Source organism: Lathamus discolor, chromosome 3 (assembly GCF_037157495.1).
Source record: "Lathamus discolor isolate bLatDis1 chromosome 3, bLatDis1.hap1, whole genome shotgun sequence".
In the NCBI taxonomy this organism is placed as follows: Eukaryota; Metazoa; Chordata; class Aves; order Psittaciformes; family Psittacidae; genus Lathamus; species Lathamus discolor.
The window spans coordinates 84,212,483-84,229,913 of NC_088886.1; the positions used below are offsets into that span (position 1 = coordinate 84,212,483).

Here is a 17,431-nt window from a genome sequence, read left to right on the forward strand (position 1 = left end):
GAAATCTGACTTTGTGAAGAGGAAACATTAACACTCGTAAAGGAACTGTAGAAAAACAGATACAGATGCAGGGAAGGCGCTTTTCTTAAGGGTAAATTAATTGAGACATGAGCCTGCATAGTACGGAGGCTTTTTAGACAAATGATACTTAGAGAGCTATCTGTACACACTGTACCAGAAGAGCCCAGGATAAATGAGCAAGCTCCCCCACTGTCTCCTCACATGCCAGACCCCTCATCAGTGCTGTAAGAGGAGTATACTCTCCCCAGCAGGGCTAATTAGTGTCACAGCCAAGGAGTGGTGAAGACCTGACAAATACACTTGCCTCTGCTGTACGAACAATCCTGCAGCTCCTGGCCAGGAGGCCAGGAGATGCCAAACACTGAACATGAGCAGCAAAATATTATCTAGGTATTCATTACATCGTCTTGCTTAGGATCAAAAATCACTATTTTAAATGTCTGATATGAAGAAAATGGGCAATTATTATTTATTACAATAGGACTAGCTGGAATCAATGTCTGCCATGTGGCTTGGTTGTTAACCTCCAGCGTAGAACATACAGCTAAAGCCAGGAAATAAAATACAATGCCCTGCCAAATCACTGGCTTCATAAGGAACTTACATCTTCTCCTACAAAAATATTATCTTTTCTTCAAAAGCCATTTCAATTCAGAGCACAACGCTTCCAAAATCTTTGGAATTTCACTATAAGTATGTCTTAAGATATAAAAACCTGAACAACACGTTGACCTTCCTGGGCTTTCTACTTTATATTTTAAAACAAGTACTATGTCTCCCATGTTCTCTCTCTATAGTATTTTATGTTGTTATCTCTTAAAAGGTTGACATTTTAATGTCATCTGTTACTGCTTAGAAGCAATTAATAATACTAGGATGTTTACATGGCTCTATATTTAGTACAACTATGCTTAGTAACACTGTTTTTAAGTCGTAAATGCTGTTTCACTGACATTTGTAAGGTTACCCTTCTATCATAAAAATAAAACAATACTTTTTAATGACGCCAATTAAGCATTCATTGCACGAAGATTAGAAAGAGCTATCAGATATGTGGACTTCACGCTGAACTAAATGAAGTCAGTAGAAATACTCCCCTAGACTTTGGTCTGTGTTGGATCAGGCCCTGGAGCCACACATGGCAATTTACAGACTGATACCACTGCTCAGCACAACCTTTTCTTTTTCAGATGCCAGGTAATAGTGGTAGATGACAAGTTATAACACAAACATCCCAGTTTTGCTGTAGAACAGATGTCAAGCTTAGTCTCCACTAAACACCTCGGTCTCTCTGAAGGTACTGTGGTATTTATTGCAGCCAAGGCCAGAGCCATTTTGAAGCAGAAGCCGCCAGCTGTGTGAAATGAAACATATTCAAAGCTGCCAGCAGCAAGAAATTAAATACAGACTACAGCAGCGTCTGCCAACTTTTTGGGCAGTAGCAGAGCGGTGGCAGCCAACTGAACTTGAGATGGCAGCAATCTAATGTATCCCACTCACCAACCCAGTGATTCGCTAATTAATTTAGCTCCATTTTTTCTAAATTGAATCTACTGTCATCATACCACTGTACCAGCCTGAGGAAGGAGAAAGCAGGATGGAGAGTGAGGAAAAGAGACTCAGCACTGGAGGGTAACGTCTTGGAAGAGATTGCCACGAAATTTGTTCAAGGCCGTACTATTTAACTGGTGTGGTTGCATCCAGGTGCAGTCTGACTAAGACACTGGTAAGAATGGTATATAAATGAAGAGAAGAACTAGTTTTGAAAGCAAAACTGCACCTTTCTTTTGTGACCTATTTAGGCAAAGTGAAAAAACATAATGATACAAGATTGCAGCATGAATTTTCCTTTCCCAGTGCTTCAGAGGGTACAGGCAGTCATGGGACTTCCATCCATGAAACTAAATGCACTGATGGCACTTAGTCAATCACAAAACATGAACAAGAGCAGCGTAGATGAATAATGAGCTCTGCTTTCTGTTACCCCAGAAACAACACACTGAGACAGGTCTTCTACCTAAAAAGAATGTGTTGAAGAACGGATGTCACCAGGCTAAAGAAAGGATACGCTGCTCCAGGCACACCACTGCTGTGCTAAGGGATTAGAAAAGGGCTTGGCCCCCACCTCAGGGACTGCTTCAGCTACTGCATGGTGCCTGCCTTTGTGGAGCAGTCTGCCCAGTATTTATCACAGCCATTTAATCCACTGGAAAAGCAAGGAGATTTTGCACATACACATTCAGGACTGAGAGGATAATCAAAAAGCATCTCCTTCTCTTGTTCTGACCTCGTGGTTCATATGCAGCACAACCATGTAAAAAAACAGATCATCACTGGAGAGATTAGGAAAATGGAGTATCCAAAGAGCCAAAGAGACTTACCCACATCAGAAAAGTCTGGCTGAGCACTAGCTTAGTCTGTCAACCTGGGATTGATGTTCAGAAAACTGTGTAAGATGTATTATATTGTGTCTAATACTAATTTCCTGAAAAACAAACTTAAGCCAGGATATAAAGGAGAACTCACGCAGACACCACATTTTCCTTTCTAGTGTAATAGCAGATACTGATGTGTTTGATTAACACTAGAAGCTCTTCACAGAGGTTGCCATATAAAAGGGTAGTCTGTAAAATGATACAGGTTTCTCTAGTCCCTGCTTAGGACTTACAAACCCCATTCCTCTGCCACTTGAAGTAAATTTAGCCTGAGATTTTTGTTCCATGGTGATTCTTGTGGGCTCCAAACTCAGTGCTTACCACACTACCAATAATCCTTTACGTCTCCAGGCTCTATCCGTGTTCCTTGTTAACCTTCAGTCACAAAGTAATGAGATGCATCAGACATCACCAAGCTGGCCTAAGGGGTTACAAATTTGGATGAGGGCCACATACTGTACTAATTGCTTCTAATAAATTACATATTTCAGGAGGGACATTATGATTTTAATCATTTATTCTGCATGTTGCTTCCTTTGGAGAGAAAAGCAAGCAGGCACTAAACAAGCTGAGCATCTGAAATTCATGGCAGAAGCTAGAAAGAACTCATTTAATATCAACCATCATTGTAAATACTAGAATTATGCATGTATCAAATCCCTAGGCTTGAACACTTTGGGAACAGTCAGCGAGTCCTGGTTGTTTTAATGAGTCAAACCCAAATGATGGCTTTGAATGTTCCTTAGATTTACAACAACTCAGATTTAATCCTATTTCAGATGTTGTAGCTGGGGCCTAGCTTGAGAAAAAGTCTTTGTCTCTATGCAAAGAAAAATACATTAAGAGGGGAATTTAAGAAATGTATTTCCCAAAAGGTTGAGAGGGAAAAGAGTCAAATGTACCTTTTGACTCTGTGGAGAAAGAGTTTAATTATGAATTGATGGCAGCTAATTGCAAAGGTGGTCCAGTGAACCAGAAAGCTGCAAGAACTTTCTTTAAAGCCTGCTGAAATTAGCAGGATCTTGATGCTGGTCTAAATATCCTCCTGCAGGTAGAACTAAAGTGAGTGAAGGTTTCCTATTTCCCTGACCTCTAGCACACTCATTCCAGTAGACTCACTGTTAATGAAATCCTCAAACCAGCTGGGAATGTGCACTTCCTTCACAAGGGGAGACCTTGATGGTGTTTAAATAGCTGCTAGTATTAATAGCAATAGCTGGTAGTTAATGTGGAGATTTGGGAACTCTAGGGAGCAATGCAGGTTTGGAAACAGCTCAGGCTGTCTTCTCTTTGTAAACCTTGCTTCCGGTCACTTCAGTCTGCATTTCCTTTCAAGGATGATCTGGGATACCAAACAGAACATATCTAGGTAAACGGAAACCTGCCTCAGTACAAAGTATGCCTTGGGACTGCAAGTTGTAGTTGTAGCTCTGAGACTCAAACATGCTCTTTTGATTTTCAAGTGGTAATGCCAAGAAAGCATAATTAGCTGCGATAAGTGCTGTCTGCTTCTGCCTTAGCAGCCTAAACTGCCTTCCACTTGGTCCCTCTCTACCTAGGAGGTTTATCATCCTATTTTAAACTTCTATGGTGAGTGTGAGAGGAAAAAGGTGAGAATCCAGGAAGCCTTTTGGGGACTTCTCTAACCCACAGACCAGAATAATAAAGATACTTATAAAGATGCTATTTGTCGATGGATGCATGGATGGATATATGTATGTATGTATATCTGTGCTGAAACAGTTGAATGTCTACTTTGATATAGAGGAAAAGGACCACAGAATTCTTCTTGGTTTTGTAATGCAGAATGAGAAGCAGAGTAGTAAATAGGAGAAGCAGTCCTTAGCAATGGGAATTCACTGGTAAAGATTGCCCAGATTGTCCTTAGTAAAACTGGTGACTTTTCCAATTGAGCAACTTTTCTCTGTTTTTTGGCGGGGGAGTTGTTGTTGTTGTTTTTTGGTTGGTGGTTTTTTGGTTTGTTTTTCTTTGTGTGTGTGTGTGGGGGGGGGGGGGGGGTGGAGGGGCAGTTCTTTTAGGGGGGTTGTTTGGTTTTGGTTCTTTTCTGGGATTTTTGGTTGGTTGGGTTTTGTTTGGTTGGTTTTGGGGTTTTTCTCTTCATTGGAGGTTCAAGCCAACTTCTGCACATGAGGGAGAGAAGCTTAAAATGAAAAGAAGTGATGGAGATTCATATTAGCATATTAGAGCATTGGAAGCTATAGAAGAATGAGAGAATTTAAAGCTCACACACAAAAGCCCTAGAGTAACAGAAGAAAAAAGTGACACAAACAGGGAACATAAAGGTGGTGAATCCTCAGTTAAAGAGTGGTGCTATACCTAGAAACAAATGTGACGAGTGGTGAATCACAACATACTGAAAATATGATGGATTAATTTGGTGCAATCTTCAGATACTGACATTTGCCAACATTGCATGCATGGAACAAACAGGGTTAGAAAAAGAAGCATTTTTGAAAGCAAAATGGAAAACCTTTTTGACATCCATTAGGTTTGGTAACGTAATACTAACAAGAGCACTGCGCTGAGCTGTTATCTGGTTCACTGTCTGATTCACTCTCCAGACTACCACTCAAATCAATAGCTCTCACATTGATTTTTCCAGTATGCTGTATTCCAGTAAAAAGAACAATGCTCTGAGATGAGCCAGCTATTTGCTCCATCTGTAGAGATTCTAGTGTGTTTTTGTTTAGGAAAATTGAAGCAAGACCCTTTTATTTACCGCTATACGTTTGTATGCACAAATGTATAGCAGTAAGAATCTGTCTGTTGCACCATTACATGACACTAGCGTTGCAGGCACACAGTTTGCTACAGCAGCTACAGGCCTGCCTTGATTTAAAGCAAACCATTGTAAGGATGGAATGAAAATATTTTGAGTCCATCTTAGATAATAACATTATCTTTCAGTTTAGGTGACTGCTATGGCAAAGGGAAAAAATATGCTCACATTTAACTAAGAAGTTGATCTGCATGTATTTATCATGACATGTAAACCTTGGCAGTACTGCATTGTCATTTATTTCATATATTTTCATGTATTTGCGTATTCCATATAACATTACTATAACCCTAGTACTGTAGTCATCATTATTATCTGATGTTGTTTCTGCTCCTTTTAACTGTGTTAATTTTCTATTTTGTTTCTAATCACAACATTCAGGTCCATTTACTCTTGCAGTCTCTCCCTTGCCTAGCCATGAATTCATGAAACCAGCAACCTTTTTCTCGTACAGCTTTGTAACTATTTGATGGAACTTGCAACAAGTACAGCAAAAATTTTTTCAGTTCAAGGAAGAAACAATAACCTCGAGCTATTGGGAGTCAGGCTGAAGCATCGTTTCCTCATGGTTTCTCTTAAACACCTCTCTGCTGCAGGCATAGAGCAGAGCAAGTGCCAGGTCCCTCATCTCTCTCACAGCTCTCCCCACGCAGCTGCTGTCTCGGCTTCCAGGCACCTGCCTGTGAGCTTGGCTTATTTCTGGGAAATTCAAGTTAACAGCAGCTAAAAACGACTAAAATAGCAGAGTAATTAACAAATGAAAATGTTTAACCCTCTTTTCTACTATTAGCTCTGTTTTATGGAGATTTATTATCTCCATCTTTGAATGTAAGTTACTGGATTACAGTCTATCCCACCTTCCATTAACAACAGCCCTGGAGAATATGGGGCAGCCAAAGGAGGCATAAAAAAGAGAGATTCAGCATCCAGAATCTCATTCTTTAACTGCATGTTAAATACCATATTGCGATTATGCTGAGGGATAAACAGCCCACAAGAAGTAAACATATGCAAAGCTGTGGAAATTGTGTGCGATTATGAAGCCTGTTATTCCGAAGGTGCTGCTGGATGTCAGTATCTTCAACTGCTATAAAACCGGAATAATTTAAATCTTTACAGAATCCCTATTTCTCAGCAATGCTTTCATAGCATTGCGTATTCCACATTGTTGCATACTTGCCTCCTAATGTCTTAGTGTAAACAAAACAAAATTCATGTTTTCATAACAGTGAAGAGGAAGGAATAATGTATTTTCTACTTCAAGTAATTTTTAGACAGAAAGGATAGTGTTTATGACAGTTACGGTATGGGAAATCTGGAGCGATCCAGCCTGTTTACAGGAAGGGTTATTAACTTCCAGGTGTTCACCTCTGTATCTCGGAATACCGTGTAGTTTAGGGTGTTCAAGCACTGAGGAGAGGCATTTTGTGCTCTGCTTTGTTCTGCTTACAAGTTATTTCATCCTAGTTGTGATCTATCTTCAATTACATACTTTCCTACCCTTCCCTGGGAATTAAGTTGCTGTAGAAGCAAACTATGCCAGGTGCTTCCCCAGGTCTCAGCAGGGTATTAAAGGTAACACTGAGTAGGCTGCAGTTTATGGAGGAGATATAAGAACCTTTTATACACTTCATTTGCACAATGTTTAGTTTAGGCTTGTACAGCAAAATAATACAGCATTGAAATCAACAGGCATTGTTTCTACCCATGCAAAGCTTCTTCCTTCCACAAATTATTACTATTATCTGTAATAAGATTATTTCTAATATCCAGTACTCAAACTCTAGCCAGTTTTGACAAACAGATAGTAAATCTTGTGCAACACCTGAATGATGTTTTAACTGTTGTTAAGATAAGTACTGGAGAAATGAAGCTACAGAATGAGATACATAGAACTGGCTGATGCAGTAAATTACCTAATGATAGCGGCAGTATTTGACAATACAAATCAGATACTCTACCTTTTTTTTGCCAGGTGATAAATTCTGTTAAGCAGAAGGAATGGAAATTGAGGATATTCATTATCTGTCAAGAGACACCCGGCAGGATAGCCTTTGGTCTGCAGTCTGAAAATAATCCTGCACTGAGAAGTGTCAGCCAGAAGTGCTGGTGAATCACTAGAGATCTTGCTTCACTGCAAGCACCATCAAGTCAAACTATGTTCAGTCATTTGAGCCTTGCTAAAATTAGCTATTCTGATCCCAGCTAATATTCCTGCTGCTTTTACATTCATTCCTGAAAAGTATGTAAGCCCTTTAAATATTTATTGGGATTTTGCATTTCTTCTTATCTTCATGAGAAAGGCCAGTTGCACACTTCCTATGATCAGATACCCAGGCCACAGTATTGGCTATTCTCCTTTTCACAGCTGCCTGGAATGGGAAGCAGAATACATGGGAGTGGTTCAAGTAAGAAACAGAGAGCAGTATGGGGCCAGCGCTGGTAAAACGTATGTATTCAAGGAGTTCTCATCAAAGTTTGGCATTGAATTATCTGTTATATCAAAGTAAGAAAAGTATCAAGACTTTGCAAAAAAAAAAAAAGAAGCTGACAAAATAAAACCCCTAAATTTAAAATGCCACTGCTGCATGATTCTGTGTTGAGGGTAAATGGGTGGTCATTATCAGGCAGACAGTCAACACCAGATAGTCAATTCAAAGCATCAAAACAACAACGGCTAAGCATGAACCTCTCACGGCTGTGCTCCTTCCTTTGTGAGAGAACACACAGAGCCACGGCTCAAGAGGCAGAGACAGTACCTGCACAGTACCTTTGAGGGCAGGCGGGGTGAAGACGCTCTGCTTCCTCTGCTTGGGAGAGGCACTCTGGGACTGGGAAGGACAAAAACACAAAGAGAGGCAGTAAGAGATGGGCACAGGGAGAGTTTTATGTACATGGCAGCTCTGGCTCTTTCAGCTGGTGCACGAACCAACCTGAGAACTTACTAAGAAAGTTATATTTACTGAATTATATTTACTCAGAAAATTGTATTGCATAAATTGATGCCAGCTCCCAGGCTTTCATGACTTCCATTAGATAGGCAAAATATGTGTTTAATGGGAAACCTTTATGGCTCCAGGCAAAACAGATCCAATAGTACTGAAATTTACCCTTCACTCTTAAAAAGAGTATCATTAATCATAAAATTAAGATACCTGTGCTTTTAACGGGCAAATAAACATTTGCATATATTAACATATTTTCAAGATTTACATTAACCAATATTCCAATTAAATATGGTGTAATGTATGATTATATGTATAGGCAAGATAGTACTGAAATTATTAACATGTAAATTTTTACATAAATAGATGGACAATCTCTCACCTGTACATTTCCAATGTTTTCTATTACTCCTAAAATAATAATGTCAGCAACCTATCACTCAGTGTCTAACTGGACCTGATTTAAGTGTCATATTTAGACATAGTTAAACTTTTTCTGGCCTCAAAATCACATCTATGCAAGAAAGATAAATTATTCCAAAATAATGGTAATAAAATTAAACATATGGTAATAGTAGTATAATTATATCAATATATAGTTAGCAAAAATTAACTGGAACACATTCCAGTGCTAAGGCAGAGCAACATTTCCAAAATTAAAGCAGTTAAATTGGTGTCCAATATTATACCAATTTAACTGTTTTTTCTAAGTAAAAGGTTAAAAAAAGGCTGTGTGTGAGCAAATTTTGTTTTTTGTCATATAATCAGTTCCTACTTGTATTTGGTCATAATGATGTTGCCTTTTCCCAAATATTTGCTAAAAATTCCCTTTTCCCTGGGTACTTTGGCTGGTATATAGTCTGTGAATTTAAATTAGATCTATTTCTTCAAGGAACATTTGAGACAGCTCTTAAGAAAACCACTTTCACAGAAGTGGCCAATACTATTGCCTTATCACAATGGATGGAACCATGAGATTTATAAATAAAATATTGTCTTCTTTTGAAAGAGAAAACTATTTATAAACACTGTGGGATAGTTTGTTGATCCTAGACCCAGTAAATCCTTATAAGTCTGTGTTGCAGTCCAAATTTGAACCAATCAATACCTCCTACTGCTATTTAAAGGTCTGCCTGCTTCTCTGAGCAACGGGTGAAGGAGAAAGAGATCAGGTAATTGCAGGAACTGTGTAAGGGGAGGTTAGAAAATGAGATCAGAGGAGCTGACTTTTAACTCATCTGCAAGCAACATCAATGCACTTCCTGCTGAAGGCTTGGCAAATGATGGGAAGAGAAGAGAGGAATTTGCAATGCTTTTGTTGACCAGCAGTGATCTGCAGATCCAAAGCAATGCTGGATGAGGTGAGCTGAGAGGGTCACCTTGGGCAAGTTTACTGTGATTTGCCAGGGCATGGAAGCAAGGCAGAAGGGAAATTTGCCTTTCCTAGTTCCTTGCTACAGGGAGAAGAGAAAGCCAGCCAAGCTGAGACACAGCACAGATTCACACAGCCTGGTTTGAAAGTGATGGTTCCTAAAAGGCTGTGTTACTAGAGATGATGTGACAATGCAAATGAAAACATTAACAAGGATAAATCAGTGAGTTTCAAAGGGGTTTTAGCTATGGACCTATTCTAACAGTAAATATGTTTAAATAAAAACCCACAACATCACTTACCTCTGCCTGTGAGATATTTGTTCTTTTCTCATCTTTTTCTAGTGGAAGAAAAAATATGAAAAGAGAAAAGTTAGTAAAAAGTGTTTCTCAACACTTACCCTTAGGACTCTGCCCTGAACCCTACAGAACTATTGTAAATAATAAAATACTCTTGATTTACAGCTTTTCCTTCTGTTTTGTCTGTCTCAGAAAACCAGAGGCCCTGATTAGCATTTAGACATAAGCACTGCATCTAAAGCACTTAACTCCCATTTTTTGTCTTTGAATTACAGCAAGTGATGGAGTGCTTCTATCAGCAGGTCTTTTGGCCAGGCTCTCAGCAGGGCTCTGTGCTCACTGGTGGCCATGGGCATATGTTTTGCCCCTGTTTTGTCCAGGGGACTGTGCTTTCTTCTATGGTCAGAAAAGACTTGGTTGCCAAATAGTGTGCAGGAAGCTTACAATCATCCCAACTGGACACAAATAATAAGAAGAATTTCATCTCAGTTATTAGCATACCAATACTGGTGGTAAAGAGTGCCTTGTAATTTTTATATGTAAAATTAGCAAACTGAAGCTTAACAAAGACTAATCAATCATCTTAAAAATTTCATGACATTACTGGACTGAATTTTTTCCTGAAACTCTTTACTTTTCTTCTCTTAATTTGCTTTGGACTGTAGGCATGGCAGAAATTTCTAATTAAAACAAAAAGTGTTTCGGAGAACCTGTCTGAACAATAAAGTAAAATCATATGTAACAGAGGAGGGTCAAGGATCTTTCTAACCATTGCACTTAACCAGTTCTTGCATGAGATTCACTTATACTTCTGTTGTTGTCTTGGTGTAGTTAATGGCCAGAAGGTGTCTGTTTTCTGATGATGGTGTCCCAAATACTTGATAAAGATCATGTAAGATCTTTGAGGTACAGTCCTTTAGACCTCTAAAAGAAGATGCCTTTAAACACAGAGACGTCAATCTCTCACTGTACCAGCATCCCTTCTGAAATTTTCCACTTGGAGATATCTCTGCAATTTCCACTGAGGTGTGGCAGATCTGTAAATGTAAGTCTGAGGGAAGAATTAGGTCTAGACAATATAATTTTATCTGGCTTGTTCTCTAGATATTGGCTGCTTCTACTGTGTTGTGTGTGAAGGGATGAGTCAGTCCAGACAGACGGATTGCATTTTCTATTGTATTCTTTACACTTGTATCTGTGCATCTCGTAAACATTGACTTACTGAATTTTTTCAGTGTATGTATTTCCTATTTCCTTTATATGAAAGACATTCAAAAGACTTATACTCAGAAGTGTAGCTGAAAACAGTGCTGATTACCAAAGCATGGTCCCACAGATACAGAATTAGACAGGACAATCAGGAGGCAAGTTCCTGCCATTGACATTTGTATGAACTTTGGTAAGGTGACTAATCTCTCCCTTGACTTTCCTATCTGTAAATAAGAATAGCAGTGCCTATTTAAATATAGCAGTGTCTATGCACCTTGTAAAGCACTTCGGGTTACGAAGTTAGGCTTGCTAAATGGGTTATTACTTCTGTTCTTGTAATCTTTCTTATTAGTTGTGTGCCAAACAGACACCGGCTTCAGTGATTCAATACTGGATTGGTTTTAGCTCAGCATTTAGTTTGGAGGCTGAAATTTGAAAAAGTCAGGAACCTGCAGCAGAGAGCAATGAAAATGTCCCATTCCTTCCTGAAACTTCAAAATTGCTCAAATAAAAAATATGTTTCGTAAATCCAAGCTGATGTTTGTATAAGGAACAAAAACTGCAATCAGAAGCCTTGTCGGATTTCAGGTTTTGTTCCTAAGGATGTGCACAACTCTAACCCTTTGGACTTGCACATTTAGTGTCCTTAGTGGGGTGACATTACACCTAACAGAACTGGAAAGCTTCCAGCCTTTCCTTTCATGCTGCATCCCTCATATGACAGACAACTTTTTGAACATGAACTGGTGCTGTATGAAGTTAGAGAAATCATTCATATCCAAAGGGCAAATAGTGCCAGTGAATAGCATCAGACAACATGGAAAATTAAGAATGACTTACAAAATCACACTAAAAACCAGTTTTTCAATTCCAGTAAAGAGAGACTTGAAATAAACCTAGAGGAGCAAAAGAGGCAAGCTTGAAGCAGCAGACAGGAAGTGTTTCAAGTGAGTTGTGAGATGAAGTGAAAGGTAGAGCTGGTTGGAGATGCAGTTTGGTGAATAGTGCATTTTGACGTGCATTCATTTTTGAGGACAGAAAGACCATCGCATGCTTATTTTTGACAGGCATTTTGATGGATAAGACTCAATGGAGGGTATAGATTCTAAGGAGTGGTGACAAGGAATGGGAGCAAGTGAAGCTGAGATTCCCGAGTGCCACAGACTGAGGCAGAGAGTAGAAAATAAACAAAAAATCTTTGGGTAGAGGAGAAAGAAAAGATGAAAGATAAGGGGGACATGGAAAGAAGATAGAAGTGCTTGTGTGCAGCTGAGGTAGTACTGAGAGATGGGGGTAATGATGTTGCAGCAGAAGTAAAAGGGGGGATTTAGTGGTGACAGCAGAACTGGAGTGCAGTGTGGGCTGCACTTCAGCCAAGAGGTCTCTGCCTGAGGAAATACTTAAAGCCATCTTGGTGTAACTGAAGGATTACATTGATAGTTGTGTGAACATTTTTCCTTAGACAAGTAGTGTTTTTCCAGTGTAAATTATAACGATTTGAAAGTAGTCTAGATACATTAATGAAAGCATGTGCAAGAAAGTGTCCTTTTGTGAGTCAATACATGTGGGAATTGATGCTCTCACTGCAACAGTTCTGGCGTCAAGAGATTCCATGTAGAAAATCTCAGTGACAACAGAATTTACAGTGAGAATGGAAGATACAAGGTAGGAAAGACATCATCAATTAGGTACTGTGAATCAGACATGTCCACCTAAAGAAGTTAAAAAAGCAACACATTGCCCTCTCAGATCCATTGACAGTTATAAGCTGAACTCTTTGGGCATAAATTCCTCTTCAGAGGGGTCACAAAATAATCAGAAACTAAATAACAATTATCAGACTGTGATATCACTTGATTCACAGGAGAGAATGAAACCCTTGCTATCTCAGCATCCTTTGGTTCCATTGACTAATGTGCAGTCAGGATTCTGCTCACAAAAAATGTCATAATTATACAGAATGAGAAATTTGCTTATCATGTTTATAACTAGGTAATTAAGTAAGAATGAATTCAAGTGATCAGCTATTTCTCTCTTACACGAAACAAAACCAAAGCTCTTAGTAGGAAACTTCTCCCTATAGGTTTGCTGTCTTTTGGGGGCCAGGAGGGAAGAAGACTTTAGTGGTGCTTTATTTTCCTCCCCAAAAGACCATAACATTACTCACAGAACACAATACAGCTGTATTATGTTCCAAATCTCAACACATACTTTTTTCCAGTGTAATTTATTCTTGGCTGCTCCAGTTAGCTAACAGGAATCTAATTACTGAAGTAATTTCTTGACAGTTCTTGTGTTTTCCTTTTGAAGTGGTGTAATAGAAATCATATGAAGAGCTGAGAACAGATTTGTACATAACCAAGTGACCGGAAAGTCGAGGAATGTAAAAATAAGACTAGAGCTTTGTTTAGAGGTTTTTTTACACCTGTGCTGCGGAAAAAGCAGTTGAGGACTTTCATCTGTGTTGCATGAATATTGTCTGAGGCTAGTGTGAACATTACCTCATGTAGACTGGAGTAGGACCTGGCAAAACAAACAGGGTTTCAGGCTTTAGTCAGTGTCCTCAGGAAGAGAAATCACCCATGTTCATCAATGAATGCTTCAATATAAAGGTTATTTCCATCAGTCCAGATATGTACAGAGACTTTCTGAAATTAAGCCTTATTTCTTTCAGGACAGGCATTTCTGAAGGTCCAGAGGTCACACAGAGCCCCTTGCAGCATAGACATTTAAGCATTATTCAAGTACTCATTCTCACTCTGTTGCAGGGAGAACTGCAAGATTTGGCCTGGCTTTATTGCTGAAATATGGAGGAAACACCAAGGGATTTGTCTCCCAAGTGCTCTTGGTAGCAGAGCTCTTCTGAATACTTATTAGCACATCCGCTCAGACAAGATGATATAATAAGCCTTGCAACCCCAAAGGTGTCGTTATATGAGGTCAGAAAGGAACCAAGTGGAAGAGGACTAGTCATGGCCAGGATGACAACCACTAGTTGTGGCTGATAGCTTTTTCTGTGAATCTCTACTGTTGTACAAATGGCATGGCCACACTGGGGGAAGCCTTGTGATTGCTTTAGAGTAAGATCAAAATTCATCTGCCTCTTCTCCCACTGGATAATGTTAATGCACTTGTTGCAGTTACACAGGGCAAGAGGTGACCTATTTTAAAAGACTTGGCCTCTGATATCACCCATGGGCAGTGGACTCATCCGGCAAAGGCTTATCTCATCCAGCTAAGTACCCTGCTTTCTTTCCTCTTGGCAAGAGCAAATAAAAGCCTTTTCTGTAGGGTTTCAATCAGGCACTGGAGGAACAGAACAGGTCAGAGAGGCCGGCTTTTACACAAAGGAAACTCAGTAAGAGGGTGGTATAATTGTTGGAGAAATCTTGTAGAGAGTCTGGAATTTTCCGTGGGAAAACAAAGCTGAGAAGTTTCAGATAAAAATCATGGGGGGCTGATAGGGCTTTGGATTTGGCTACTTTTTGCCATAGTGTCTACATTTTCACTTAAAAATGACAAATATGATACTCTTAAATTGCTCAGATAGTGGAAATAACCCATGAGCTGCATACCTAAAACAGCTTTTAGTTAAAAGAATTATTTTAATTTAAAGAAGAATGGTTTGAATCTGAAAGAAATGAGTCTGAAGAGAGACTTTAAGAGCACAATGTCACTGTTAGTCTGGAGCTTTTTCATAATCCTGCCCACCCCTGTATAAACAGTGTCACAGGAGACAGGAGCAAAGTAGATGCATGTAGAGCAGGACACCCTAAGCTAGAGAGAGAGAGAAATCAGAGAATGCTGTTGGTATGGAATAGTTCAGCCAGTTTCGTTTCATTAATTTTGATGATATCTCTCCAGTACTATGCCCATGACCAAAGCTTTCTCTCTCAAAAAATGTGAAAGAAATTAACCACTTACTGACTTTGGATCAGCATGCTCAATGGCAACACACATTTGGAAAAGGAAAACCATTTTCCTGGCTCCACTTAACCATCTCCTGTGATGAACAGAAGGGTGGCTCTCTCCTCCTGCTGCAGCTCTGGGGGATGCTTGTGTGCTCGGGCAGCAGGCGGCAGGGCTCTGCTCACAGCCTTGCTGTGTGCTAATTGTGCATCACGGCAGATCACCTGTTTCAAAACTTTAAGAAATGGATTATTTTCCAAATTTTCTGAAAATTCGGTTTCAGTTATTTCACATTTTGATTTCTTCAGCAGTAAAATAAGTATATTTTTTAAACTACCAGCTTGCCTTACTGGTGTTTGACCATCACCATTTGTATCTGCCATTGGTATTTGTAAAACAAGCTCATTGAAATCTGATTTAGGAATCAACTGGCATAATGTTATCTGGTTTTCTTTGCTATCAAAACTACTTTTCTTTTCCTCTCAGAAAAATAAGATCGAACAATGTTTAATGCTTTGCTTCTGCCAGAGTTCTAAGCACACATTGGCAGATCAGCTAGCTTCTCATTGTTTTCTGCTAAACCACTGACATAAGAAAAGAAGTCCAAAAAGGCAAACATAAAAAATGCTTATGTAGTTAATTGCTTGAGTTTTGCTTACTGGTTTTCGTTTTCCTGTATCTATCAATGCAAACTTGACTATGGGTATAGATGTAATTACATTTCATTACAGAAGAAATATCCTGGTAAGCCCTCCTGGTGTGAGTATATGTTTCTGAAAATCTTCACATTGCAAAAGCACCTCATTAAACTCCAGTATCCCGGCTGCTGCGGTAAGCGCAGCTGGAAGGTCTGCTCCCCTCCTCAGTCAAGTGCTGAGAAGAGAGTGCATACATTGTGGTTCTGCTGCGTCTCACACACTATTAAGCATCTAAATTACTGACTGGCCCTTTAGGGAACACTAATAACAAGATTTGTATAAGAAATATTAATAATAACATAGGGAAAGAGGAATTCGCTATGTACAGAAGCATTTGCATGCTTGCTCTGTTAGGTGCTTGCAGTTAAGGTATGTGGTATGGGAAAGGCCCCACATTACCCCAGCAGCACCATCACCAAGAAGCCTCTGTCACTCTGTCTCAGAGATCATAGGGTAGCTTTTCCCAGCTAGCTCCTGACTGTAACCAGCCCTTTGTAGCTGATAAAATGCCAGCTGATAAAATGTCACAGGCCGGATGAATCAGCTGCTTGGACATCTACAACTTTCTTTCCAGGTAAATTAACCCATTTATATTTACATAGCTCTGTATTTCCCACCTTCAATATTCAAGTAGCCATTGCTAGCACTGAGATTAGGGGCAGCAATCTCCTTTGTTAGATCAAATCTGTTTTAATGGTGCTCAAAGTCAACCTCTAAGTGAAAAGGATGATCATCATCTTCCTCCCAGCACACACAACAGCATTTGATCCAAACAGCATCTATTTCTCTGAACATCATACAGACAGTACCCAAGGACTCACTTTCAACTGCACAGCTATAAGAATATGAAATAAAACCACCTTTCATAAAATACACAGATCAAAATGTCTTTAAAACATACATTCTGAGACTATAATCTGGTTTGGAAGAAACTGGAGACATTACAGACCTCAAATGTGAACCTAAATGTATTTGTTTATATCATATGAATCTCAGAAGGGAGTTAAAGCGCCTGATTCACCACCTTGTTATTTCAGTTTAATGCCAGACTCATGGAAATCAGCCTACTTTCACTGGCATTAAACTAGAATGTAACAGTGATGAATCAGGTCTGCAGCCTTACCACAGAGCAGTCATGAATTACTATAAGCATAAAAAATCATCCCTCTCTTAAGCATTTTGTTTCCAACTTGTCATTCTTCATCGCTATGATGCCTGTTAAATATATAACAAATCCTAAATAAGTAAGTCCCACAGATCAAATATTGCTTCTCAAAATATACACTGGAAGAGAATTCAAATTTAATTCTTTTTCTCCCTTCTTATTAATAAGCACGGGGTTGTCCTGTCTGACTTCTTGGACTTACACTTCCACCAAGTAAGATCTCTGTGGTCTTCCAGCTACTGCAAGCTCTGTAAGGCATTTTCTGATACTGTCCTGGCTTTGAATGGCAGAACACAAAACAGGCTTAATGGAAAAACCTGCCATGAAATATTGCTCCATGCAGAAGCTTCTTCTCCCCTTAGCACAGGAGGCCCTGTTCTGTAGGCCTGCTCTACAAGAGGGCCAGGTGAGCAAATGAGCATGGAGCAGACTTTCGTGACAGTAACTCCTTCATCCATCATATGGGGACAATTACAGACTTGGCAGGTCTTCCCAGAGAAAGTAATTAACCAGGACAGAAATACACTAGAAATAAATATTGTTTGGGTAACTGATGTAAAGATTGACTTTAAGTCACA

At 39.4% G+C, this 17,431-nt stretch overlaps 1 protein-coding gene across 1 annotated transcript in view; it reads right to left on the bottom strand.

Annotated features, from left to right (window-relative positions):
- PPP1R1C (protein phosphatase 1 regulatory inhibitor subunit 1C) overlaps nucleotides 1-17,431 on the bottom strand; it is a 52,109-nt gene that overhangs the window by 20,062 nt on the left and 14,616 nt on the right. The window contains 2 exon segments of the mRNA XM_065672753.1: nucleotides 8,027-8,087; nucleotides 9,876-9,913. Coding sequence (XP_065528825.1) covers nucleotides 8,027-8,087; nucleotides 9,876-9,913 — 99 coding nt within the window.